We start from the raw sequence: 27236 nt of genomic DNA on the forward strand, positions 1-27236 counted from the left end.
TTCTATTTTATCTTCTTTCTATTCTTCTTTTAATATGGTATCAGAGCCATGATCCTTCGTTCCTTCTTTTTATCTTAATTCTCCCTCACAAATCCTCTTCCCTTCATTTTTCTGTCGCCGCCCAAGATAAAAGAGGAGTTTCTTTTTTTTTTGAAACCGCAAAACAAGACGACAAAAGGGCTTCTCCTTTTGTGATACCGCCGCTGTCCACCGAACGCCGACCAAACCTCGACGTCGACAACAAGTGGTTGCTCCAGCCAAGGCTTCTATTTCCTCCAAGGGGAGTTTCTCCAGGTGAAAGGCCCCCTTTCCGGCGATCCAATCTCTCTACAAGATAAGTTATTTTACTTTAGATGTCAAATACTCAACACTATAAAGGAGGCCAAAAATAAAATTCAGTCCGATGTCAAATTTGTCGCATCATTGGCCATACTGGAAATCTATGCCCTAAAAGATTTGATTACTCTCGGGTAAAATGTCAAATTTGTCACATCATTGGTCATCCTAGAAATCTATGCCCTCAAAGATTTACCTCAAATTCCATTGGTGGTTCTACAGTCTCAAGACAACCGTCTATTTCACAAGCATATCCTAAAGCTCTCTCATCTGTGCCTACTTGCGGTAAAACCCCAGAGTTTTCATCTACTGATTGGTATATTGACACTGGAGCAACTCATCATGTCACATCGGATTATAATATCCTTACAGACATAATGTCATATTATGGCTCAGATACGGTTCAAGTAGGCGATGGCTCAGGTTTGCAAATTACTAATCTTGGAAACACATATATTCATTTATCTAATCGAACTTTTCACATGTGCAATATCTTCCATGTTCTATCTATCACTAAAAATTTACTTTCTACCCGTCAGTTTTGTCTTGATAACAATGTCATTTTTGAGTTTCATCATAATCATTATCTTATAAAAGATAAAGGAACAAATGCTATTGTGTTTCATGGGAGAATCAAAAATGGCCTCTACTATCTTCAAAGTTCTTCAATCAAAGCTTTTGTTGGTGAACGCACAAATAAACCAACTTGGCATACTCGACTTGGTCATCCTTCTCTTCATATTGTCCAGTCAATCATCAATAGGTATGGTTTATCTACTTCCATTACCTCCTCTCCATCTCATTCATATAGGGCCTGCATGGAATCTAAAAGTCATAAGCTACTTTTCTATTCATCCGATTATGTTTCTAATTTCCCACTTGAATTAATTCATTCTGATGTTTGGGGCCCTGCACCTGTTTTATCTAACCAAGGTTTCCAATATTATGTTACCTTTATTGATCATTTTAGTAAATATACTTGGCTCTATCCTATGAAAAGAAAATCTGATTTATTGGATATATTCTGTAAATTTCAAAATCAAGTTGAACGATATTTTAATCGTAAAATACTTTCTTTTCATTCTGATTGGGGAGGTGAATATCAAGCTCTCCATCGTCATCTTGTCTCTTATGGAATTATTCATCGAGTCTCTTATCCTCATACTCCAGAACAAAATGGCTCTGCTGAGAGAAAACATAGACACATAGTCGAAACTGGCTTAGTTCTTCTTCATCATGCATCAGTTCCACGTAAATTTTGGGATGAAGCTGTTACCACTGCTGTATATCTCATAAATCGACTCCCTACTCCATTGCTCAATCATAAATGTCCTTTTGAAACACTTTATAATCAAACTCCTAATTACACTTTCCTTCGAATTTTTGGTTGCGCATGTTATCCATGGTTACGCCCCTACTCTAAACACAAACTTGACTCTCGTTCACTACAATGTGCTTTCCTTGGTTACAGCAATTTGCACCATGGTTATCGTTGCTTACATATACCAACAGGTCGAATTTATATTTCACGACATGTTACTTTTGATGAGACTCTATTCCCTTTTTCAGTATCTTCTTCGATCTCTCCTCCAGATACAGGTGGCAGCTTCTTAATACCACCTAATATTGTCAGAAATGATGGCATCCTAGATCCTGCTCCGCTCTCTAATAACTCCCCTATACCATCAGAATCACCTCAGGATGCTACTCCAATCTTGGAAGCCTCGCCGGTCGAAGATAATATGCTCTCTAGTTCTGAATCCTCGGATAATGCAAGTCCGTCATCTACATCACCATGTCAGTCTACTTCCTCATCACCATCAACAAGTGATTCAGATGATAATGCTCCTCGTCGCATGCTTCCCATTAGTGACATTTATGAATGTTGCCCACCAAATGCGACTCGATATTCTCTTCCACGGGCTCTAGTGGTTTCTTCAAAATCTATTGAACCAACTTGTTTTACGCAAGCAAACAAGGATCCAAATTGGCGTAGTGCAATGGCTACAGAATTTGATGCACTTCTTCGCAATGGAACATGGAGTCTAGTTCCACGCACTTTCTCAATGAATGTTGTGGGCTCTAAATGGGTATTCCGTCTTAAGTATCAAGCTGATGGCTCTCTTGAACGATACAAAGCTCGACTTGTAGCCAAAGGTTTTAGTCAGCAACCAGGTATTGACTTCAATGACACTTTTAGTCCAGTCATCAAGATTACATCTGTCAGACTATTATTATCGATAGCTGTTAGTTCCAATTGGCCTGTATGCCAATTGGACATCTCAAATGTGTTTCTCCATGGTAATCTTGAGGAAACTATATTTATGGAGCAACCACCTGGGTTCATTCATCCACAATTTTCATCTCATGTTTGCCAACTTAAGAAATCCTTATATGGTCTTCGACAAGCTCCTCGTGCATGGTTTCATCGACTATCCAATTGGTTACAATCTCAAGGATTTTCTGGATCAAAGACTGACTCATCTCTATTTCACAAATATAATGATGGATTTATGATATTTTTTCTTATTTATGTGGATGACATCCTGATAACCGGTAATGATCACAAGGGAATCATAACTTTATTAAGTCTTCTCAATCAAGAATTTCCTACCCGAGATTTGGGCATTGCTCGTTTTTTTCTTGGTATTGAGCTTATTCCACATGAGGATGGCTATCTTCTCTCTCAGAGCAAATACATTACTGGACTTCTTCAAAGAGCCAAAATGGATGGAGCACGTCCGGTCTCTACACCAATTGCTATAAACAACTCTCCATCTTCATCCTCTCCTGCTCTGTCCGATCCACAGATTTATCGAAGCATTGTTGGAGCCTTACAATATGTCACTATCACACGCCCTGATATTACTTTTGCAGTAAATCGTGCTTGTCAATTCATGCATGCTCCAACTGAACAAAATTGGGATAATGTAAAAAGAATACTTCGCTATCTCAAAGGTACTATTGTACATGGTCTTCTTTTATATCGTCAATCGTCTCGAGATTTACATGCCTATAGTGATGCGGATTGGGCAAGTTCTCCTGAAGATAGACGCTCTGCTAGTAGATATGCAATATTTCTTGGACGAAATCTTATCTCATGGAATTCGAAGAAGCAACCTACGATATCTCGTTCAAGTACTGAGACAGAATATAAAGCTATAGCAAATACAACGTCTGAAATTATTTGGCTTCAATCACTTCTCTCTAAACTTCATCTTGCATCAAATATTGCACCAAAAATTTGGTGCGACAATATTGGAGGAACATATCTCACAGCAAATCCAATCTTTCATGCTCGTACAAAACATGTGGAGATTGATTTTCATTTTGTTCGTGAACGTGTGGCAACTCAACAATTATCCGTCTCTTATATCTCTGCTGAGGATCAAATTGCTGATATCTTTACTAAACCATTATCCAGACAACGTTTCAACAAGTTAGCAAGCAAACTCAACGTCAAAGATCTCCCATTCAGTTTGTCGGGGGGTAAAAGAAATAAAAGAGAATTACCAGAATTGACCGGATCAAATCATCAAATCAAATCAAATTAGTTTTAGGAATAATTCTGTTATAATTATTAGAATAATTCTCAGAATAATTTTTAGAATTATTCTGTTATTTATTAATTGGTTAATTGACCGAGTACTTGTTTAAACCCTATATATTGTATTGTCTTAAGGGCAAGTATCAACAAAGATTACTCTTTTATTTTATCTTCTTTCTATTCTTCTTTTAACAAGGAGCTCACAGGCACTCGCTGTCAGGTTGCTCGGAAGCTGAGGACCGAGCCCGAGCCCGAGTACATGTGAGTCTTTATGCAGACTAAGACTTACAGCAATGGACAGTCACAAAGGGATGCACCATTTAGTGACAAACATCCCCTTGGAGTTCTCTTCCTGAGCTGAGACTTCTCCCTGTATAAGGAGAGAGGACTGACCTGCTTTTACTCTATTTTTTATCACTTATTTCTATTATACTATTTTGAAGCTCCATGACTTAGGCTCTTCGGGTAACTCCCGGTGAGCTCTTCGACGACTAATGTTATTTTTTGTAGAGTCGGTTACATCACAAGCAGAAAGCTTCGACGCCATCGCTCCATAGTACGAGATAGAATTTTACGGCTGCAATATCGCTCCATGGTGCGGGTAGATTTCTACCGCATCAGAATATATATGATTTTGTGATCGAGTTGAATGCCAATATCCAACCCAACTCTATTCCATTAGCCCTATAAATAGAACTTTTTCAGTCGTTGACGCATCCATAGACTACAATACGATCAAACAAGGCGTAATTAGCAACGTGGAGCATGCATGCCAACAAGTTGATGTCGACTTTTATCCCATAACAGTAGTGCAAGGGATGAGATAATCAACTGGACATTCCGTACCCAGATTTATCTAAACCATCTGTGTCAATTGGGCTTCTTTCTAGTTCTCCTCAACTCTATATAAAGTGGCCAGCTCCCCTCTCCCCTCACACCAAGGCCGACCAAGTCGAACTCCTCTGGCTCTCCCCTCTCTGTCGGCCGTGGAGATGCAAGAGGTCGCGGAGAAGAGGATGAAGGTGAAGAAGGGATGGCTAACGGTGAAAGTGGGAAACCTTGACGGAGGTGATGGCTATCAGAGCTTCACCATCCCCATCTCCTACCTCTACCACCCTCTCTTCTCGAGGCTCCTCGAGTCGGCCGGCGAGGTCTACGGTTTCCGTTCCTCCGGGCCACTCAAGCTGCCATGCTCCGTCGATGATTTCCTCAGACTCCGGTGGTTCATCGAGAGGGAGTTGCACCACCAATCCCACACGCTCCGCATCCACAACTTCCCCTTGCTCTCTTGCTGATTAATCACTACTGAAAGTTGACAATTGAATGAACTAATTAAAGAGGAACACAACACTTATAACTAATCAAAAAATAATGTATTGGATATTTCTTGGTAATATTAGGAACTATATGTATTATATTCATCTCTTCCACACATGATTTTAGAATTGCAATCAGCAAATCTCCGTAGTGAACATTAGAGTTTCACCTCTTTCATTGTAAGCTAATGGGCATTTATGTTATGTTTGATTAATTGATAAGGAATTAATGTCCTGTTTCTATTGTTATTTTTATGTATTTAAAAAAACAAGGCATCTCCACTTTTTGGTGTATCGGATGCTTATCCGGAGTAAAGCCTATGGAATATTTAAAGCAAGTGTTCACAGCTAACGATCACATTGGATGATTTAGCTTTGGAGGTGAAAAAGAAGGTACAGAATAGAGAATAGCAGCATTAATGGTTAGGAAGTATGCCAGCAGAAATACATGTCGACAAATTGGAAGTGATAAAATAGCTCTTGTATGAATGTTTGGATCCTCAAGAGAAAAATAAAAATGGGTTGAGAATGCAAGAACAAGCGATAGATATATCACTCGAGAAGCTTGTTACATGTACTAACGCCGACTGCTGCGGCTAGATGCCAAGCTGCATGAAGATAGGGAGTTTCAGGGAAGCAATCATCGGCAACAAAAAATGCCCCTCCTAATAGAGAAGACATTTTATGGAGGTTGTGTGCCATCTTTAGATCTGGTCTTGATAATGCTTGTTTGGCAAATGCCACCTGACAAAAAGCAACGAGGTTCGATCAGTGGAGCTGACTATAGCCGCGCCTATTGGTATCGTGTAGCTGAGAAATATTAGCATAATCACCATCCACAGTTAACCAATCTAAATTACTTTCAGTTGTAACTTAGGATCAAAGATACATACAAGAGAATGTCAATTGTAAAGTGTTATAATGCTTTCAGTAAGAGAGGGAAATTTAACAGTATAGTGCAAAGAATACTTGGACTTGTTTCAAAACTGGTCCAGTCTACCGACGGAAACTTACACGAGGAAGAAACCGTAATCCTGGCTAGAAGATATAACTGAATTCAAGAGTAAAGGAAATCTGCTAGATATTATAGATATTAATAGAATTGTTGTAGAAGTTACTTGCCTCCATTAATCCTGTGTGAAGAGCCGAAACCATCAAGGGTTGAAATGGCAAAAGCAATGTTGACACGGCCATTAGCAGTTTTGGATTCTCATTTTGGAGTGCACGTGATAAACACTACAAGAAATAATTATTTATACTTTATACGGCACCAAGATAAGGGAGAATATTGTAAAAAAATTTCTTGTGTTGAAAGGATGTGTCAACACACATTAATTAACAAAGAACATGTGCAAATTGGGCAAATAATCTTTAAGCTTCAAAAGTGAACATATAAGCCTTTTCTATTACTAATTGCATTCAGTGGCTCACAAGCAAAAGAAGAATCGAACTTTATGTAGACAGAGGGAGAGATCATCAGAAATCATACAAAGTCCTGACTGTTAGCACATCAGCTGATCCATGAACAGAGAGGCCAATTCATTAAGCCAATGCGTTTGTATTTAGTGCTAAAGTTTTCTGATAGTCTACAAGCAGTATGCTGTATCATAACATTTACATTCATTGTAGTAAGAAAACAACTAAACTAAGTTATATTACATTTCCTCATTAATATTGGTTACATGGGTGTATGTATATTTATTTACTCGAGATAAAATCTGAAACTCAGTACTCCTAAATGTAGAATAGGACTCAATCCACTTGACCAATATCACTATTAATCTAATATCTTTAACACTACCACTCAAGTTGGATCATAGATACTATCTATGCCCAACTAAGCATAATATAGTGAAATGAGAAACATATTACATGTGCGCAAGGGAAACAGAACTTAAGGGGCTAATGAAGCATAACCAATGATCCTTTTGACCTTTGATCAATAAAGCTTTAGAAATTGTTGATGGAGCGTGCAAGTAGAGGCTCCACACGAGATGGGATTGTCACTAAGCTATCAAATCACAAACTGAGATTGGTGGTGATGGTGCTTGCATGAGTGTGACGATTGATTGTCACAAGGCTGTAGAATCGCAAGTAGAGGCTAGTAGTGGCAGTGTTCACATCTGCACGGAGGATAATCATTGCATGCGTTGATTCTTGGGGTGCTCGCAGTTACTCTACACGATATCTACAAGCATCAGTTGCGGTTCTGGTATCCACTTATAATGAAATAATAGAGCGAATCGAGAATCAAACAAAAGGGTCATGTCATGGTCGGTGTTAGAGTGCACGATGAGGGAAGGTTGTAGTGGTCCTTTGAATTCTGATGCCCCTTTAAATCTAGATGCTAGAGGGCAACATTGTGTGGCCATGCTGAGGATACACAAAGCGAGGAACAATTAGGCAAAGTTGTCGCACAACGTACTCATCTTCTCCTTGTGACATGCAATGATCTAGACGAGGCAATTAGTACAAAGATGTTTCGCAATTAAAGTGAGAACACAACAGCGGGATGAAGTCACAAACATGTTCATGAGTTGAAGATTACATAAATGAGAGAGAGAGAAGAGGAGAGAAAGGGGTGAACTATAAGGGGGGCCAACAACCTCCCCTTGGGGGAAATACCACTTTGAAAAATCCTAATTCTAGAAATGGGGTTTTGATATCATGTAAACTTCGGAAATAGGATAAAAAGTATTATAGTGCATTAATAATATATCAGTTACACGGGTATGTACTAATGACAGCAAAGCAAGAGTAGCAATAAAGGATAATAATCTCAAATCAATCTCAATTAATTTATGAGGGTTTTATTCCTAGTGTCACAACTCACATGGATTAGGTGTCACTCAAAACACTTCATGGTATGTTATTCTTTCTCTGATAAAAGATTTCTACAAATCCAATCTCAAAGGATATCAAATTCTCTCTCTTTATCGGCGCATGTGACTAGCAAAGATCCACAACATAATCAAAGAAATCAATCTCATCCACAACATGATCATTGAAATCAAAGTGGAGGAAACAAAAGTTGAGGTCAAGGACGTCGTTAGATATGTCTCAACTATGATCACTTTGCTCAAAATTGTTAAAAAAAGTTTGATTCAAATTTTCCAAGAGGACTTACATCATCAAATTGATCTCCACCTTTCTCTTGGCAATCATCAACTCAGTCATTTCAATCTAGAACATCTCACTCTCCATCCCTCCTAATATAATTTCTTCAGTTTGTGTAAACCTAAAATAACATTCAAATTCTGGAGTGACTCATAATGTTACGTCAGATTATGATATTCCCATAGAAGTTTCACCCTATCATGAACCCGACATGGTACAAATAAGTAATGACTTAGGTTTACAAATTGCTCACCTTGGAAATACATCCTTTCATTCTTGTGGTTGAACCTTTCACATATGCAACGTTCTTCATGTTCCTCCTATCGCTAACAATTTATTTTTTGTACGTAAATTTGCTCTTGATAATAATGTGTTTTTTTAATTTCATCCTTATCATTATCTTGTGAAAGATCTAGCGATATGAACTATTCTACTCCGTGAAGAAATTAAAGACGAACTTTATCATTTTCAACCTCCCTGCCTTTTGAAGAACACACTAACAAATTCTATCGGCATACACGTCTTGGTCATCCATCTTTACGTCTGATTCAGGATATCATTAATCGTTATGCTTTAGCACTTCTTTAGCCTCCTCAACTCATTTATGCGAATATTGCATGAAAGCAAAATCCAATGAACTACCATTTGTGTCTTCCACTCGTACCTCAAGTTTCCTTTAGAAATAATTCATTCTGATGTATGGAGTCATGCTCCTATTTTATCTAATCAAATTTTTCTTTATTATGTTATTTAGCAAGTTCACTTGGATTTTTCCTCTGAAATGAAAATTTAATCTCTTAGAAATTTTTTGACGCTTTTAGACACATGATGAGCACTACTTTGATCATTAAATAATCTCTTTTCATTTTGATTGGGGAGAAGAGTATTAAGCACTTCATCACCATTTCACCTCCTCTAGAATCCTTCATCGAGTCTCTTACTCCCATACCTTTAAATAAAATGGATCCACATAAAGGAAACATCATTATATAATTGAAACTGCCTTAGCTATTTTTAATCATACTACAATCCCACTTAAATTTTGGAATGGCATCATCCAAATCACAGTCTACCTTATCAATCGTTTACCCACTTTACTGTCATGTCGAAAAACTCTATAATCGACCTCTAAATTACTCATTCTTACGTATCTTTAGTTGCACATGTTATCCTTGGTTATGCTCTTACTCAAAACACAAATTAAACCCTCGCTCTCAACAATGTGTGTTTCTTGGTTATAGTAATTTGCATCATCGGTACCATTACCTGATATATCTATGTCACTTCAAAACAAAAGTCTCGTAAAAAATCTCTATAATCGACCTCTAGATTACTCATTCTTACGTATCTTTAGCTGCGCATGTTATCTTTGATTATGCCCTTACTCTAAACACAAGTTAAACTGTCGCTCTCAATAATATTTGTAACTTGCATTAGGGTACTGTTGTCTGCATATATCTGGCAGATATATATTTCTCGACATGTTACTTTTGATGTCTATCTTTCCATTTATGATTATATTCTGATTTCAGATACTCCTTCTAAAAATCAAAGCACATTTTAATACCACCGAATAATATACCAGAATCTCGGTTGCTCCAATAGAGCATAATGAAGGTACAAGAAGGATAAAATTTTAAGTCATGCTCCATCTACAACCGTCAATTTAGGTTGGGCCCGTTAGGTTGGCCTGCCCGCCAAACAATTTAAGCGGATTGGGTTGGAATTTTATCAACCCAAGCCCGTCGTGGGCCGATCCGCCTAGACCCACAACCCGCGTGGGTCGGCCCGCGACGGGCTTAGGTTGGCCCGTGGGTTGATAAACACATGTAAACTAAGTTTTATGTCAATTTATTATCTTTCTTTGTTATAATTTTAAATAGTACTTTTCATCCCACATAAGTACTTGTTTGTGTCCATTTATATTTAAAATACATGTTTATAGATACATTTGATTGATGAAAAGTAAAACGTTGAAAATATGAAATATTTTTTTATTTTTTTTTTTAAATTGATGGGCCCGCGGGTTGGCCCGCCAAACCCACAACCCGTCTTGGATTGGGTTGGGTTGGAAATTTTTCAACCCGTCAAGTTGACATGTCGGCCCGCACCGCCACGGATTGACCCATCTGACAGCTCTAGCTCCATCCTTGCTAATTTTTACAGACAGCTAATGATGACGCACTATTCGATCTTGGTTCTTCAAATGATGTAACTTCGTCTGCTTGATCACTCATCTCCAAGTAGTCCTGATGATAATACTCCTCGTCGAATGTTTCCTCTAAGAGAGATTTATACACGATGTCTGCCAATTTCCACTCGATATCTTATTCCACAGGTTCTAATTGTTTTTTCAAATTTTATAGGCAGTCAAAGACCCAAATTGGTGTTTGCGATGGCTATAAAGTTTGATGATCTTTCCTACAATAAAACATGGAACTTAGTTCCTCGTACTCCCTTTATGAATATTATGGGATTTAAATGAGTTTACCGAATCAAGTATCGTGCTGATGACTCTATTGTAGCAAAGGTGATCACCCCAGGCGCTTCTCACAGTCCGTCCTCAGGTTATGTGAAGGGAGGTAAATCACGGGGTCAGCTTATAGCTGTCCGCTAAGTTGGCTAGGGGGTGGAAGGGGTTTTTTCCCCAAGGGCATGCGTCCATCCCCTTCAAATTTTAAGTATAAGAAGTATATGGTGGTGGCAAAAGGTGAATACGCTCGCCTCCAACGCCCCCGCCAATCCGTCCCAGGGCCAACACGGAGGAGGTAAGTTACGGGCGGCTACTAGCCTTTCTCAATGGATCCACATAAAATGGATCCTTTGAATAAAATGGATCCACATAAAGGAAGCATCATTATATAATTGAAACTGCCTTAGCTATTTTTAATCATGCTTCAATCCCACTTAAATTTTGGAATGGCATCATCCAAATCACAGTCTACCTTATCAATCGTTTACCCACTTTACTGTCATGTCGAAAAACTCTATAATCGACCTCTAAATTACTCATTCTTACGTATCTTTAGCTGCACATGTTATCCTTGGTTATGCTCTTACTCAAAACACAAATCAAACCCTCGCTCTCAACAATGTGTGTTTCTTGGTTATAGTAATTTGCATCATCGGTACTGTTAGAATAAGTAAAAGGGTATTTGAGTCTTTTGGTGTATATTTTCTTTTCTATATAAAGGCCTAACTCGTGGGGTTCCGTTAACACGAGATTTTAGGTTTTGCTTTGAACATGGTATCAGAGCCAAAACCCTAATTTCTTTTTCTCTTCCCCGCGCCGAATTCTCCTTTTTTTTCTGCCGCGCGACGGGCCTCTCTCCAGCAGCGAGCGCCGCGCGAGTTCTCTCCAGCAGCGAGCGCCGCTTCCTTCCTCGCGTCGCCTCCTTCCGCGCGAGTTCTCACCAGCGCCAACTGGCATCGACCTCTTCCTCGATCGTGCGGCTAGGGCTCGCGACAACTCCCACCGCCGGCTTTCTTCTTCTTCCTCACCACTGGCCGGCAGCTTTCTTCGCTGCCTCGATCGGTGTCGGCGCACGCTTTCTCAGAGCTTCGAGCCTCTCTTCCCAAGCCTGCCCTCGTCGGTGGAGTTAGCCGCGTTGAGGAGGACGAGGAGAACATCGACCCGGCCTTCAGGTGCGCCTGCACTGCTGACCACGCCCTCTTCTCAGGTACGACTGTTCTGAATACCTCTGGTGGCCGAGTCGCTGAGGATCCCTTAGCCAACGACGTGTTCTTCCTCCACGTCACTGCCGCCGTCGCTGCGATCTTGATCTCCTTCCGCCTCTTTGCGATCGTGATCTTGAGTTTCCTCTGCGCGCTCATTATTGTGCTCACGACTCAGCTATTAGGTGACATTCTGTGTGTGGTTCCTCGGCCTGGCGTCCTGCAGCCTCCTGCTTCTCAAGTGCCTGCAGCCTCCTGCTTCCCAAGTGCCGGCACACCGGCTGGAATCCAACTCCAGCTGATTTCCTCTGCGTCAGCAAACCTAACAGCACTCTTTATATCCGCATATCCGCTCCAAATTAACTACTAATATCAGTTCCTGTTCCTCCTCACTTCGTATATTTCAACAGCCAGGTTCACAGTTCTATTCATGGCTACATCTAGTGTCCCAAAACCAGATACCTCAATCTTTACCAACCATATCACTGCACCTCTCTCTTCCGAGCAGTTAGATGGTAAAAATTATATCTCTTGGGCATCTCACATTGAGCTTTGGCTTGTTGGACAGGGTTATGAGACACATCTCACTCAAACTGAAGAAGACGTTCAAGACGTCGATCGTCCTCTGTGGAAGAAGGTCGACGCTCAGTTATGTTGTATTATCTGAGCCACCATCCATCCATCTCTTAGGAATGTCTTCCGTTCTCACAAAACCTGCAAAGTTGTTTGGACACAAGCTCAACAACTCTTTACAAACACCTCTCGGCGACTCTATCAAGTCTGTGAAGATCTCATGACCATCCTCAACGCCAATCAGATTAAGGATTCAATGTCAACTTATTGGGTTCAGTTTCTAACCTCTTTTGTGATTTCAATGAACTGCTCCCACCTGCGGCCGATCCTGTTGAAGAACTTGAAAATCGGAAGAAATTTTTTATGTCTTTGGCTTTATATGGTCTGCCCACGGATTATTCTCATGTCCGTGACCAGATCCTGGGCAGCCCCACAGAAGCTACCATGGAAAATACCTGGGCGACTCTTCTCCGTGTCCCGGCCAAAGTCTTGACGATGTCTTCCTCTGTTCCTGTCAACTCGTCAGCTTTGGTCTCTCGACACAAAGGACCTCCACCTCGCAAGGGTGGCAAAGGACGACCTTGGTGTGATCATTGCCACCGACCGGGACACACGATTGATAAATGCTGGAGTTTGCATGGTCGTCCTCCTCGTGCTGCTCAGATTGTTCAGAGTTCTGTTGCTCCTTCGGCTTCGACTCCATAGTTAATTCCTGATTCGACTTCAACACCTTCCTATACTGACTTTCTGAAATGGTTTGAGGATCGACAGGCTTCGGGTTCCACTGCTACCATTGCAGACGCTGGTACTTCCTTTGCTGGCATATCTCGTTCTTCGGGTCCTTGGGTTCTTGATTCTAGGGCCACCGATCATATCACTGGTAATAAATCCCTTTTTTCCTACTTCTGGTAGTTTACCAATGGTCACCATGGCCAATGGTTCCCAAACTCAATCCCAGGGTATTGGTATTGTTCATCCTTCTTCATCTCTTTCAATTCATAATGTTCTTTATGTTCCCGGAGCTCCCTTTAATTTATTGTCGATAAGTCAACTTACTCGATCTCTTGATTGTGTCATTTCTTTTACTAACACGTCTGTTTCCTTATAGGACCGGAGTACGGGGAGGATGATTGGCTTCGGATGTGAATCTCATGGCCTATATCGGCTTCAACAACCCTCTTTTGTTGGTTCGGCGGCGGCATCTCCACTTCTTATTCATGCTCAGTTGGGACATCCAGGTCTTAATAAGTTGAAACAGTTACATCCTAGTCTTTCTCACTTAGAGTCTTTATCTTGTGCATCGTGTCAATTAGGCAAGCATGTTCGTAGTTCTTTTTCTCCTCGTATTGAGAGTCGGGCTATGTCTCCTTTTGCTTTGGTTCATTCTGATGTTTGGGGTCCGAGTCGTGTTTCTTCTACAATGGGGTCAAGGTATTTTGTTACTTTTATAGACGATTTTTCCCGTTGTACATGGTTATATCTAATGAAAGATCGCTCAGAATTGTTTTCTATTTTTGAATCCTTTTTCTTTGAAATAAAAACTCAATTTGGTACTTCTCTTCGAACTTTACAAAGTGATAATGCACACGAATATTTGTCTACTCAGTTTCGTACCTTCTTGACATCTCATGGTGTGTTGCATCGCACGTCTTGCCCTCATACCCCTCAACAGAATGGGGTTGCAGAGCGCAAGAATCGTCATCTCCTTGAGACCACTCGGACTCTTCTTCTCCATTCTCATGTCCCTCATCAATTTTGGGGTGATGTCGTACTTACTACGTGTTATCTCATCAATCGCATGCCTTCATCCACTCTCCAGGGTAAAATACCTCATCAGGTACTTTATCCACATCAGTCCCTTCATCCTCTGCCACCTCGGGTCTTTGGTTCTATATGTTTTGCTCATGCTCTTGATCCCGGCATTGACAAACTCTCTTCCCGGTCTCATAAGTGTGTCTTCCTTGGGTACCCACGGTCTCAGAAAGGGTACAAGTGTTATTCCCCTACTCTTCGTCGGTACTTCATCTCTGCTGATGTCACATTCTGAGTCGGTTTCTTTTTTTGGTCCTTCCGCTTCATAGGCCGAGGTTTCTCCCTCTCCACCTGCACCAGTGATTATCTTTTATCCTCCGGAGGCGCCTCTATCATCTCCAGCCTCGTCTCCTCCTTTACAGGTTTATCAGCGTCGTCCTCTTTTTGCTTTGCCACCGACCAACACTAACACTGCTGTGGGCACATCTTTGGAGCCAAGTCCTTCGCCGTTTCCTCCGGTCCCATCTCCTGACTCTGATATTCCTATTGCACTTCGAAAGGGTATGCGTTCTACTCGTAATCCTTCTCCTCACTATGTTTCTTTAAGCTATCATCGTCTTTCCCCATCCTATTATTATTGTCTGTCTTCCTTGTCGTCTGTTTCTGTTCCAAAGACGGTAGGTGATGCCTTTGCCCATCCAGGATGGAAACAGGCTATGCTTGATGAAATGAGTGCCCTACAAAGCAGTGGGACTTGGGACCTCGTTCCTCTACCTCCTGGAAAGTCAGTGGTTGGTTGTCGATGGGTGTTTACGGTGAAAGTTGGTGTAGACGGCACGGTTGATTGGCTTAAGGCTCGTCTTGTCGCTAAAGGCTATACTCAGGTATTTGGATTGGATTATGGCGACACTTTTTCTCCTGTTGCCAAGATGTCTTCTGTGCGTCTTTTTCTGTCTATTGCTGCAATTCGCCATTGGCCCCTTCATCAGTTGGACATCAAAAATGCATTCTTACATGGTGACCTGCTCGAGGAAGTCTACATGGAGCAACCTCCGTGTTTTGTTGCTCAGGGGGAGTCTTCTGGTCTTGTATGTCGCTTGCGGAAATCTTTATATGGTCTTAAGCAGTCACCCAGAGCATGGTTCAGTAAATTTAGTACCATAATTCAACAGTTTGGCATGACTCGAAGCGAGACTGATCATTCTGTTTTTTATCGCCACTCATCTACTGGTTGCATCTATGTAGTGGTTTAGTGGTTTATGTTGATGATATTATCATCACAGGTAATGATCATCTTGGAATTTCACAAGTAAAACAACATCTTTTCAAACATTTCCAAATAAAAGATCTTGGCAAACTCAAATACTTTCTAGGGATAGAAGTGGCACAGTCTAAAGATGGGATCATTATATCCCAAAGGAAGTATGCAATGGATATTCTAGAAGAAAAAGGAATGTTAAACTCAAAGACAGTCGACAATCCCATGGATCCTAATGTCAAGCTCCTACCAAATCAGGGAGAGCCCCTTTCAGATCCTGAACGGTATAGGCGATTGGTAGGGAAACTAAGCTACCTTACTGTCACTCGTCCGGATATCTCATTTGCAGTGAGTGTAGTAAGTCAGTTTCTTAGCTCTCCATACAAAGAACATTGGGATGCAGTAACTCGCATTGTTCGATATATCAGGGGTGCACCAGGAAAGGGTCTTTTATATGAAGACAAAGGACATACTCAAGTCGTAGGGTATTCTGATGTAGATTGGGCAGGATCTCCCTCTGATAAAAGGTCCACTTCTGGATTTTGTATATTTGTCGGAGGTAACCTTATTTCTTGGAAAAGTAAAAAACAGAATGTTGTGACAAGATCCAGTGCAGAGGCAGAATATCGAGCTATGGCTATTGCTAGTCCAGAACTTATATGGTTAAAGCAGTTGCTTCAGGAACTAAGGTTTGGAGAGGTTACACAAATGTCACTCATATGCGACAACCAAGCCGCTATGCATATTGCCTCAAATCCAGTCTTCCATGAGAGAACAAAGCATATTGAAGTTGACTGTCACTTTGTCAGAGAGAAAGTCATATCTGGAGAAATATCTACTAGCTTTGTCAACTCAAATGATCAGCTAGCAGATATATTCACTAAATCACTTAGAGGTCCCCGGATTGACTACATATGTAACAAGCTTGGTGTATATAATCTATATTCTCAAGCTTGAGGGAGAGTGTTAGAATAAGTAAAAGGGTATTTGAGTCTTTTGGTGTATATTTTCTTTTCTATATAAAGGCCTAACTCGTGGGGTTCCGTTAACACGAGATTTTAGGTTTTGCTTTGAACAGGTACCATTACCTAATATATCTATGTCACTTCAAAACAAAAGTCTCGTAAAAAATCTCTATAATCGACCTCTAGATTACTCATTCTTACGTATCTTTAGCTGCGCATGTTATCTTTGATTATGCCCTTACTCTAAACACAAGTTAAACTGTCGCTCTCAATAATATTTGTAACTTGCATTAGGGTACTGTTGTCTGCATATATCTGGCGGATATATATTTCTCGACATGTTACTTTTGATGTCTATCTTTCCATTTATGATTCTATTCTGATTTCAGATACTCCTTCTAAAAATCAAAGCACATTTTAATACCACCGAATAATATACCAGAATCTCAGTTGCTCCAATAGAGCATAATGAAGGTACAAGAAGGATAAAATTTTAAGTCATGCTCCATCTACAACCGTCAATTTAGGTTGGGCCCGTTAGGTTGGCCTGCCCGCCAAACAATTTAAGCGGATTGGGTTGGAATTTTATCAACCCAAGCCCGTCGTGTGCCGATCCGCCTAGACCCACAACCCGCGTGGGTCGGCCCGCGACGGGCTTAGGTTGGCCCGTGGGTTGATAAACACATGTAAACTAAGTTTTATGCCAATTTATTATCTTTCTTTGTTATAATTTTAAATAGTACTTTTCATCCCACATAAGTACTTGTTTGTGTCCATTTATATTTAAAATACATGTTTATAGATACATTTGATTGATGAAAAGTAAAACGTTGAAAATATGAAATATTTTTTTATTTTTTTTTTTAAATTGATGGGCCCGCGGGTTGGCCCGCCAAACCCACAACCCGTCTTGGATTGGGTTGGGTTGGAAATTTTTCAACCCGTCAAGTTGACATGTCGGCCCGCACCGCCACGGATTGACCCATCTGACAGCTCTAGCTCCATCCTTGCTAATTTTTACAGACAGCTAATGATGACGCACTATTCGATCTTGGTTCTTCAAATGATGTAACTTCGTCTGCTTGATCACTCATCTCCAAGTAGTCCTGATGATAATACTCCTCGTCGAATGTTTCCTCTAAGAGAGATTTATACACGATGTCTGCCAATTTCCACTCGATATCTTATTCCACAGGTTCTAATTGTTTTTTCAAATTTTATAGGCAGTCAAAGACCCAAATTGGTGTTTGCGATGGCTATAAAGTTTGATGATCTTTCCTACAATAAAACATGGAACTTAGTTCCTCGTACTCCCTTTATGAATATTATGGGATTTAAATGAGTTTACCGAATCAAGTATCGTGCTGATGACTCTATTGTAGCAAAGGTGATCACCCCAGGCGCTTCTCACAGTCCGTCCTCAGGTTATGTGAAGGGAGGTAAATCACGGGGTCAGCTTATAGCTGTCCGCTAAGTTGGCTAGGGGGTGGAAGGGGTTTTTTCCCCAAGGGCATGCGTCCATCCCCTTCAAATTTTAAGTATAAGAAGTATATGGTGGTGGCAAAAGGTGAATACGCTCGCCTCCAACGCCCCCGCCAATCCGTCCCAGGGCCAACACGGAGGAGGTAAATTACGGGCGGCTACTAGCCTTTGGAATAGTGACTAGCACATAAGGGAGAAGCATAAGAAGTATATGAGGTATAGGAATAGAGGGTGAAAGAGAGGCGAATGGGAGGCAATGATATGGTCGCCTCCCCTCAACATAAACACATATATTTTGCCCCCTCGATATGAAATTCCTAGCTCCGTCCCTGCATCCCATGCTGATGATTCTATTGAACGTTACAAAGCTTGCTTTGTTGCTAAAAGTTAATAATCAGGTATTGACTTCAATGATACTTTTAGTTCGATCATCAAAATTATGACTATCAAATTGTTATTATCTATAATTGTTAGCTCCAACTAGATGTTTATGGTCAACTTGAAGAAATTGAGTTTATGGAGCAACCACTATAATACATCTATCTCCAACTTCCAACACATGTTTGTTAACTTAAGAAATCTATATATGGTTTTCGACAAGCTCCTCGTACATGATTTCATCTTCATTTTAACTCGCTTCACACCCAAGGATTCTTTAGCTCAAAAATTGATTTCTTCCCTATTTTACAAATGCAATGAAAAACTTACAATCTTTTTACTAATTTATGTGGATGATATTTTAATAACCCGCAGTGATCAGTAACGCATCGCTACTTTACTTCATCTTCTTAATCAAGAGTTTCCTATTCAAAATCTCAACAATACTCGCTTTTTTCCATAGCATAGAGTTTTTTTTCACATTTTTAAGGTTATCTCCTCTCTCAGAACAAATATATTTCTGTGCTTCTTCAACGAGCAAAAATGAATGGTGCATGTCCCATCTCCACACTGATCATTGAAGGTGGTTTCATGACATCTTCATCCTCTCCTACAATGGTTGACCCTAGATCTACAAAAACATTATTGGTACCTTATAATATATCACCATCACACGACTCAACATTGCTTTCGACGTCAATCGTGCTTGTCAATTAATGTATGCTCCTACTTAACACCATTGTGAAGGTGTTAAAGAGAATTCTTTGCTTTCTTAAAGGCACTATTCTACTTGGTCCCAATGAGAGTTGAATGTCTATAGTGATGCAGATTAGGTCGGATCTCCTAAAGATAGACGTTCTACAAGTGGGTATGTCATTTTTCTTGGACAAAATTTTGTTTCTTGGCTTTCAAAGAAGCAACTTACAGTCCTTCGCTCAAGCACTAAAGCTGAATACAAAGCTATAACTTATTTAGCTACAATCTCTTCTATTGGAATTACATCTTTCTACTATTACACCCAAAATCTCGTGTGACAATATTATAACGACATATCTTGTTGCAAATTCAATTTTTCATATTAGTACCAAACATGTGAAGATTGATTTTCATTTTGACTGAGAATGTGTAGCAACTCAACAACTCTCAGTTTCTTTTATCTCTGATCAAATTGTTGACATATTCACCGTCATTATCCAAACAATAGTTAACAAGTTGGCAATCAAACTCAATGTTCAAGCACTCTTGTTGAATTTGTTGGGGGTAGTGACAATAAGAGTAACAATAAAGGATAAGAATTTCGAATTGATCTCAAACATTTACCATATTTGGTATAATAATCATGATTAACATCAATTGATGGCATAAGATAATATTTCCAAATTAATTAAGATTTATCGTATTCATTGCTATGATTACAATTTTTACTATTCTTATAATTGTATACCATATTTATCATTTGGACGATATGCATAAACAAGCCTCTTTGGTTGCATTAATAATATCGTCCAAAATAATTATTCCTTATTCTTTTCTGTATTTCTTTATGTATACCTCATGATAAACTATAAATTTAGAATTACTCATATGGGACAATACCCATTAGACCAATATCTCTATTAATCTAATACCTCTAATAAAATTAATAAAGCAACATGATAAGATATATTGTCCCATAAAAAAATAAATTTAGCATTTGAAGGCAATATATTATCAAAAGGAAAGTAGATGACAAAACAAGTCTAAAATTATATTTTCTTTAAAAAAATAATCTTACGATCAAAACTCAAAGGCATTCAAATACTTTCATAACTCAAAGGCCTTTGCAAGAGTTCTCTCATTTTAGCAATCTCAACATATAACATCAACAAAATGAGATCTTTGGAAGAAGTATCTCCGATTCTTATTCCCCCTTTACTCCTAAGGATGGATAAAAGAAATAATGGATTGCATAGAAGTCAATACACTTTCCCTGTTTGCTTGGTGTAAAATTAAGGATAGATTCCAAATCCATCAGTGGATCAATTTTTTTTTTATTTTTCATTTACCTCAAATCAGTGAACCAACTTTCCTTCCTTTTGCAACTCTGACAATTCCAACTCTTCTTAGTCATCCACAATCCTACACAACTATGCTAGGCAAGACCTCGACTCACACCCTCCACGCCTAGCCTTCACGAGGTCGTCACTGCCTTGCGAAGAGCCTATGGTCAGGCCTAGCCTCAATGTGGACGTGAGACCTCCGCACTCATGGAGAGCCCAACCTCATGGAGAGCCCGACGAGCTTGCAACGACTAGGTTGTAGCCTTACATGAGCAAGCCACGAAAGCCTAATTTGTAGGACCCTTGGCGTCGGCTAGAGGGGGGTGAATACCCCTGCAAAGGAAAATGAACTTTTCTCAAACTTTATACCTTTATAAGAATCAACAATTGCATAAAAGAAATAAGAAACTAAATAAAGAGAGGAAGAGACACTAAAGGTTTACTTGGTTACAACCGGAGAGGTTGTTAATCCAAGGAAGATGAAAAGCTCACTAATGTCTCCTTTAGACGGAGAAGCCTCTTACAACAGTTGAAACACTCAATTACAGAATAAGACTAAAAAGAAATCAATTACAAGTGTTGTTTGGGACCAAGGCTGTATTTATAGCCTGGTCGGGGCGCTTGGAAGGGTTCTAGGCGCCTCTAGGGGGATAAAACTTTATCCCCGTCGCAACGCAACGCGCCACATCGCGTTTCGGATAACATTCGGTTCTAGATGCCCAGAGTCCGAGCACCTAGACCGAAAATCAACTTCCAGTTGACTTTTTGGTCTGAGTCTTCCATTCCGATTCCGCTCGCATTGGTCCAGGTCTTTCGCTCTGACTCCGCTCGCTTGGATGATCTCGGCCATCTGAAATAGAGCTCATCCAAACCTAACTTCCGGTCTTCGAGCAGTCTTCCGCTCCGACTTCTCATCCCTCGGAGAACGTCGCGCGTCTCCTTCTCGTCCGCCAGCGTACTCTTCCGCAGCACCTTATCCCTCAGACGCATCGAGCCCGTCGGCTCTCTCCCGTGCTGTCCTTCTCGCTAGCTGCATCTTTCACTTGATTTTCTGTGATCCTAAGTTCCTGCACTTAGACACAGAGGGACCTAACTTTACTTGGTTGATCACATCAAAACTAACACGAGGTACTTACAATCTCCCCCTTTTTAATGTGAGCAAATCCAAATTTATGGTAAACCACAAAAATAACAGTTATAAAATTTGCAAGTACAAAAATTAAAAACAAAAAATTGTACTACCCTTCCCCTAGACTTAATCTTCACTACTTCCCCTTTTGATCACATTAAAAATGGGTACTTTAAAAATGCTATTTAAAAAAAAATCTAAGGAAAAATTCTAGAAAAATATTAAAGTTTAAGCTTCGAAAAATCTAGATTTACATAAAAAATTTAACATATATAAGGCATAAAAAAATTTCATATAAAGTTAAAATTATTCTTAAGCAAAAATACAGTCTTTTCCACATTAAAAAAAAATTGTTAATAATTAAAAATTTTAACATTCAAAAAATTTTAAAATTTTTCTTACAGATAAGTAATAAAGTTATCTTTTCGGAAAAATTAACTTCTAATTAATTTATAACAAAATTTTTGACAAACAATTAAAAGCATTTTTATAACAATTAAATGCTCAATTGTTAGTCAATTAAATACTCATTTTAATAATTGACTTCATGCTGTAACGAGGCACTAGGCCGTCTTGGATATTGGAACAACAATCACTTGTTTAATTTTCTCTGAAAGCCCTAGAAAAAAAATCAATCTAGACATGATTTTGGAACCCAAAATAGATTCCTTCCTACAAGATTAATCAAAAAATTTTTAAGAATATATTTTTGTGATACTTTCCTAATTTGACCCTTGTTGTATTTAAAGTATCAATTTAATCTATTGTATTTTCTAACATGTTGAATATATGAGCATGCATAATTTTTCAAATTTTCTATTTCCTTTTTTAATTTTTCATTTTCAATATTTACTTTGTTGAAATCTTCTAATCGATAAGAACCAGCTAGAATTGATTTTAATTCCTTATTTTCTTTTTCTAACTTACAGCAATTTTTTGATAATATTTTTACAAACTGAAATAACTTGTTAGGAGGAAGAGACTGTATCTGAATTACCTTGTCAATCCTGTAATCTGAAGCTCCCCCTAAATTGCTACTTTCTTCCGATGTCGTTTCCCCTTCATCGATGCTCATTTTGGACAAGCTTGCTTCGCCGTCATCTTCTTGGTGACTTGCCACTAGGGCAAGTCCGGCGATTGCTTCGATCTCTGATTCGGACGACGTTTCGTCCCACGTCGCCTTTAGAGTTCTATATTTGTTCTAGGCTGCCTTCTTGTTCTTTTCCTTGTCCTTGCTCTTCAATTTTGGGCAGTTATTTTTCACATGTCTTTCTTCATTGCAGTGGTAGCATCTTACTTTTCTTTTTCTTTTTGTACGCTGCATTTGTTAAATTTAAATAATTTTTTAAATCTACTTACCATAAATGTCATTTCATCGTCATCGAAAGAAGATTTAGAATCTCGTTCGTCCATCTTTACCTTTAAGGCAATGTTGTGTCTTGGCTCCTTCGGATCTGCATATCTCGTTTCATGGACTTCAAAAGTTAAAAATATTTCTTCTAAAGTACTTGATTTCAGATCCTTAGATATATAATAAGCATCTACTAATGATGTTCATTCAGTAGTCCTAGGAAATGCGTTAAGTGCGTACTTTAGCGAATCTCGATTGCTTACCTTTTCTCCGAGATTCGTGAGTCCGGTGATGAGTTCCTTTATTCTTGAGTGAAAGTGTGTAATGATTTCTCCTTCTTCTAACTTGATGTTGCTGAGCAGATCCTGTCTCGCGAGTTTTGCCTCCAAGGTCCCTTCGTGTAGTTCCAGGAATTTCTCCCAGAGCTCCTTAGCTAACTCATAGGCTCCGATCCGGTTGACTTCTTGAGATGGTAAAACGCTAAGCAGGTGAAACTCCGTTTTGTCGTTTGCCATAAAGTCGGCTTACTCCTTCGTCCATTGGTATTCTTCTTTACCCTTAGGTGCTATAAAACAGAATTTCATTATTAAAAGTAAATCGAAATCTGTCTTAAAGAATACCTCCATCTTTTTCTCCCAGCTCGCGAATTCCACCTCGAACTTCAGTGGGTAGATGCTTGGTCCGGCCATCTCGTGTGCTTCGTTCGACATTTAGTCCTCCTGAAATGATCCCGCTCTGATACCACTTGAAGGACTCTTGGCGTCCGACTAGAAGGGGTGAATAGCCCTACAAAGGAAAACGAACCTTCCTTGAACTTTATAGATTTATAAGAATCAACACATGCATAAAAGAAATAAGAGACTAAATAAAGAAAGAAAGAGACACTAAAGGTTTACTTGGTTACAACCGGGGAGGTGTTTAATCCAAGGAAGATGAAAAACTCACTAATGTCTCCTTTAGACGGAGAAGTCTCGTACAGCAGTTGAAGCACTTAATTACAGAACAAGACTAAAAAGAAATCAATTACAAGTGTTGTTATGAACCATTGGGACCAGGGCTGTATTTATAGCCCTGGTCGGGGTGCCTGGAAGGGTTCCAGGCGCCTCTAGGGGGATAAAACTTTATCCCTATCGCAATGCAACACGTCACATCGCTTTTCGGATAAAATTCTAACCAGAAAGTCAACTTCTAGTTGAAATTTTGGTCCGGATCTTCCGCTCGCATTAGTTCGGGTTTTCCACTTCAGCTCCGCTCGCATGGGTGATCTCGGACATCCGGAATAGGGCTCACCCGAACCCAACTTCCGACCTTTGAGCACTCTTCCACTCCGACGTCTCGTCCCTCAGAGAACGTCGCGCGCCTCGTTCTCGTCCGCCAGCGTACTCTTCCGCAACACCTCGTCCCTCGGACACACCGAGCCTGTCGGCTCTCTCTCGTGCCGTCCTTCTCACTAGCTACATCTTTCGCTCGACTTCCTGTACTCCTAAGTTCCTGCACACTTAAACACAAGGGTTAAATACCAACAAGACCTAACTTTACTTGGTTGATCACATCAAAACTAGCACGGGGTACTTACATAATTGTGATATCGCAACTAAGCCACAATGACGAACCATGACAGCCAGGTCGTGGGTTTTTTTTCCTTTTGTTTCTTAGTGATTTCCCCCCTCATTTTCTTTCTCTTTCTTTCCTCATGTTTCCCTTCCCAATGCAGCCGATCAATTGCTGATCTTTTTCCCATTCCACCGAGGAAACTCAAAACTAGAATTCACCAAGCTATCCTTAGCTGCTTTACCATTACAAATTTCCAAGGGGCATATCCATGGATATGCAATGAACACTAATATTGAGTTGGCGATCACAAGGAAATTGTTTGACCAATTCATGAAATAGTCACTCTGTTATTGGAGCACTCTATACAATACAGTTAAAAGAAAATAAGTAGAGGCAAATCAACTCCTAACATTAAATCCAGGTCAGAGTCAAATGTGAAATTTTCAAGTAACACAAGAGTTATCATTCAAAATGCATTCAGTAGAAAAAACTAAACAGCTTGTTGCAATAGTCGAACTGTCCTGAAAGAGTCCTAATTGTTAGGAGTCATGGCATTATAGAAAAAAAAATAGCTAAGCTAAAATATAACACAGAAGAATCAAGTAGGGAAACAGGAGGATGAGAAGCTAAAAAATTGGTTCAGCATAAACAATACTTTGAAAGTGCAAGCAAGTGATGTTATTAAAGGTGATCATCCACCAACAATTTGCAATATAGAATGTTAAACAAGTTGAGCATGCTTCATGTGACCCTATATATATATATATATATACATGTTTCTTTTTTTAAGTTGTGCTGTACTTACAATAGTACTAGTAGCTATCATTGTATAGTCAGCCCATCTTAGATATTTTCTGAATTGCCCTCTTGAAGAATGATACAAGCTCGAAGCAATGCCTACCCCAATCAATGAAGTAGCATACAGCTTATTATTTATGTTCTTCCTGCAAAGTGAATTAATATTTTTCAAGTATTGCAAAAAAAAAGGAAGTAAAACTAACAGGTAGTGTAAATTTCTATTGATGTATTCTCCTGTAGAACTGACCTGGGCACTTGCAATCCAAGAAAAACAAAAGGCAGAGAAGTCAATACATTCACAACAGTTTCCGAAATGTTCTGATCACCTAATCAGGAAAGCAACACACAAATTGTGCATTCTGATAAGTTTTTCACACAAGGATACTGGTTTTATTCCCAAAGGTTAATTTTACCCATACCGTGAAGTGTACAACGAATTGGCCTCAAACAAGGTGGCCTCTGCTCCCATATTCTCCTGAAACACAAAGGTTGATTTTTTTAGGCCCCAAAGGACCACATCAATCGACGATAGGAGATAGGGTACGATCGGAGCGCCTGCTTTCACTCACCGAATTTGCAATACTTGATTAGTGCCAGTGATACCCGAGCCTTTGCAACTTGAATAGTTAGTATCCTCACGGACGAGCGCTTCATCAACTCCGAAAGCTGATCTTTCCATCATCCTTGCCCCATGAATCCCTTCTACTACTCCGGTCGAACTCGAGAGGCTCTCTGCCCCCATTAACGGCGTCTACAGCCATCTCGCAACCGCTTTCGCATTAAGAAATTATAAAGAAACAGGAAAACGGCATAAGAAGAGTTCAAGTGGGAAAAAGTACCGAACAAGAAGATGATCTTGTTTCAGGTCGTCGAAAGATGAGATTCCGATTGCTGCTCCAACCCTTAAAAGAAAAGGGGAAAGAACACACCAAAAAGGTGATATCTTCCCCCCACCCCTCTCTCTCCCCAAACAAAACAAAGAAAAGAAAAATCAAAGCAAGGGGATGATTTGCTGCTAATTTGGCGCTTGCCAATCCATCAAAATAGTGGTCGCCGGAGCAGATGCCGCAAGATGCGATTTTGATTCTGGGATTGTGCTTTCGGAATATTCTAGAGATGATTCCTGGGCTGCTGTGAGTTTCGCGGTAACTGCTCCTCCCGTCGCCGTGAGAGCCTCGTGCTGGACACGCTTTCCGCGATAATCTTCAAATTTCTTCACTGCGCCTAACTATTCGCAAAATTACAATTCAACGCCCAAATTTGCCTCGTTTTTCCAGGATAAATTCATTCAACGACAGTGACATTTTCAGATTGTGGCTGCTTTTAAATAAAAATTTATCTGAAAAATAAAGATTTTTCTTACGATGAAATGGTCGATCTGTGATTATAAATTCTAGAGAAGATAAAATCCCATGCATTTGAAGCGTCTTTAATGAGTTTGGACAGCGACATGACATCTGCAAGTTAGTGGCGAACGCCAAAGCCAAAATACAGATACAAAAAAGGCATGACTTTATTCTAATTCTTTCAAAGTAGTGAAACATTAAACAAGATTAAAACGTCAAGTTGACTAGCTTATCATGTTACGGAAGAAGCTTGAATTTGTCCCACGTAATCGAGTTCATTATTACGCGATTGATTTATATAATTAAGTAAATATTGAATCCTGAACAAAATCGAAAACTTATCTTCTCATGTGATGTGATGACTAATTTTGATTTTTTAATTTAGACAAGGACAAAAGATTGAATCTTGAGTGAGCAAAACTTATACTCAATAAACCATTAAAAAACTCATATATTTCTAAAATTAACAATTTTGTTAAAAAATATATATAATAATTAATGGTTTAGATAATTTTAAATAGAATTAAATTTTTTTAACTTTGTTATATATATATATAGAGAGAGAAGGGATGTTTGTTGAAATATATTAGTTTTTTTTTTATTCCTTATTTATTTGGGAG

At 39.5% G+C, this 27236-nt stretch overlaps 2 protein-coding genes and 1 long non-coding RNA gene across 6 annotated transcripts; 1 reads left to right on the forward strand and 2 right to left on the reverse strand.

Moving 5' to 3' along the window:
• Positions 1-4795: 4795 nt before the first annotated feature.
• Positions 4796-5452, forward strand: LOC121995546 (auxin-responsive protein SAUR32-like). Its single transcript, XM_042549268.1, has one exon. The coding sequence runs from the start codon at positions 4876-4878 to the stop codon at positions 5176-5178; it is 303 nt and encodes a 100-aa protein (XP_042405202.1). The 5' UTR covers positions 4796-4875; the 3' UTR covers positions 5179-5452.
• Positions 5453-5540: 88 nt separating this feature from the next.
• Positions 5541-26504, reverse strand: LOC121995545. 3 transcript variants are annotated; one of them, XM_042549265.1, is made up of 7 exons: positions 26110-26500; positions 25840-26021; positions 25690-25745; positions 25518-25596; positions 25278-25416; positions 6322-6435; positions 5541-5943 (listed from the first exon to the last, which is right to left on the reverse strand). In XM_042549265.1, exons 2-7 carry the CDS (start codon positions 26010-26012, stop codon positions 5752-5754), a joined length of 753 nt encoding a protein of 250 aa, XP_042405199.1. In that variant the 5' UTR covers positions 26013-26021; positions 26110-26500; the 3' UTR covers positions 5541-5751. The 3 variants fall into 3 exon arrangements, with proteins under 3 accessions (XP_042405199.1, XP_042405200.1, XP_042405201.1); XM_042549266.1 differs by lacking the exon at positions 5541-5943 and adding an exon at positions 23539-23704 and having other exon boundaries at positions 6323-6435; positions 26110-26504; XM_042549267.1 differs by lacking the exons at positions 5541-5943; positions 6322-6435 and adding an exon at positions 23449-23704 and having other exon boundaries at positions 26110-26504.
• On the reverse strand, positions 22646-23324 carry LOC121995548. 2 transcript variants are annotated; one of them, XR_006115862.1, is made up of 3 exons: positions 23182-23324; positions 22987-23021; positions 22646-22885 (listed from the first exon to the last, which is right to left on the reverse strand). It is a non-coding gene; the product is annotated as an uncharacterized LOC121995548 (long non-coding RNA). The 2 variants fall into 2 exon arrangements; XR_006115863.1 differs by having other exon boundaries at positions 22987-23042; positions 23182-23319.
• Positions 26505-27236: the final 732 nt, after the last annotated feature.

This window comes from Zingiber officinale, chromosome 6A (genome assembly GCF_018446385.1).
Source record: "Zingiber officinale cultivar Zhangliang chromosome 6A, Zo_v1.1, whole genome shotgun sequence".
NCBI classification, from domain to species: Eukaryota; Viridiplantae; Streptophyta; class Magnoliopsida; order Zingiberales; family Zingiberaceae; genus Zingiber; species Zingiber officinale.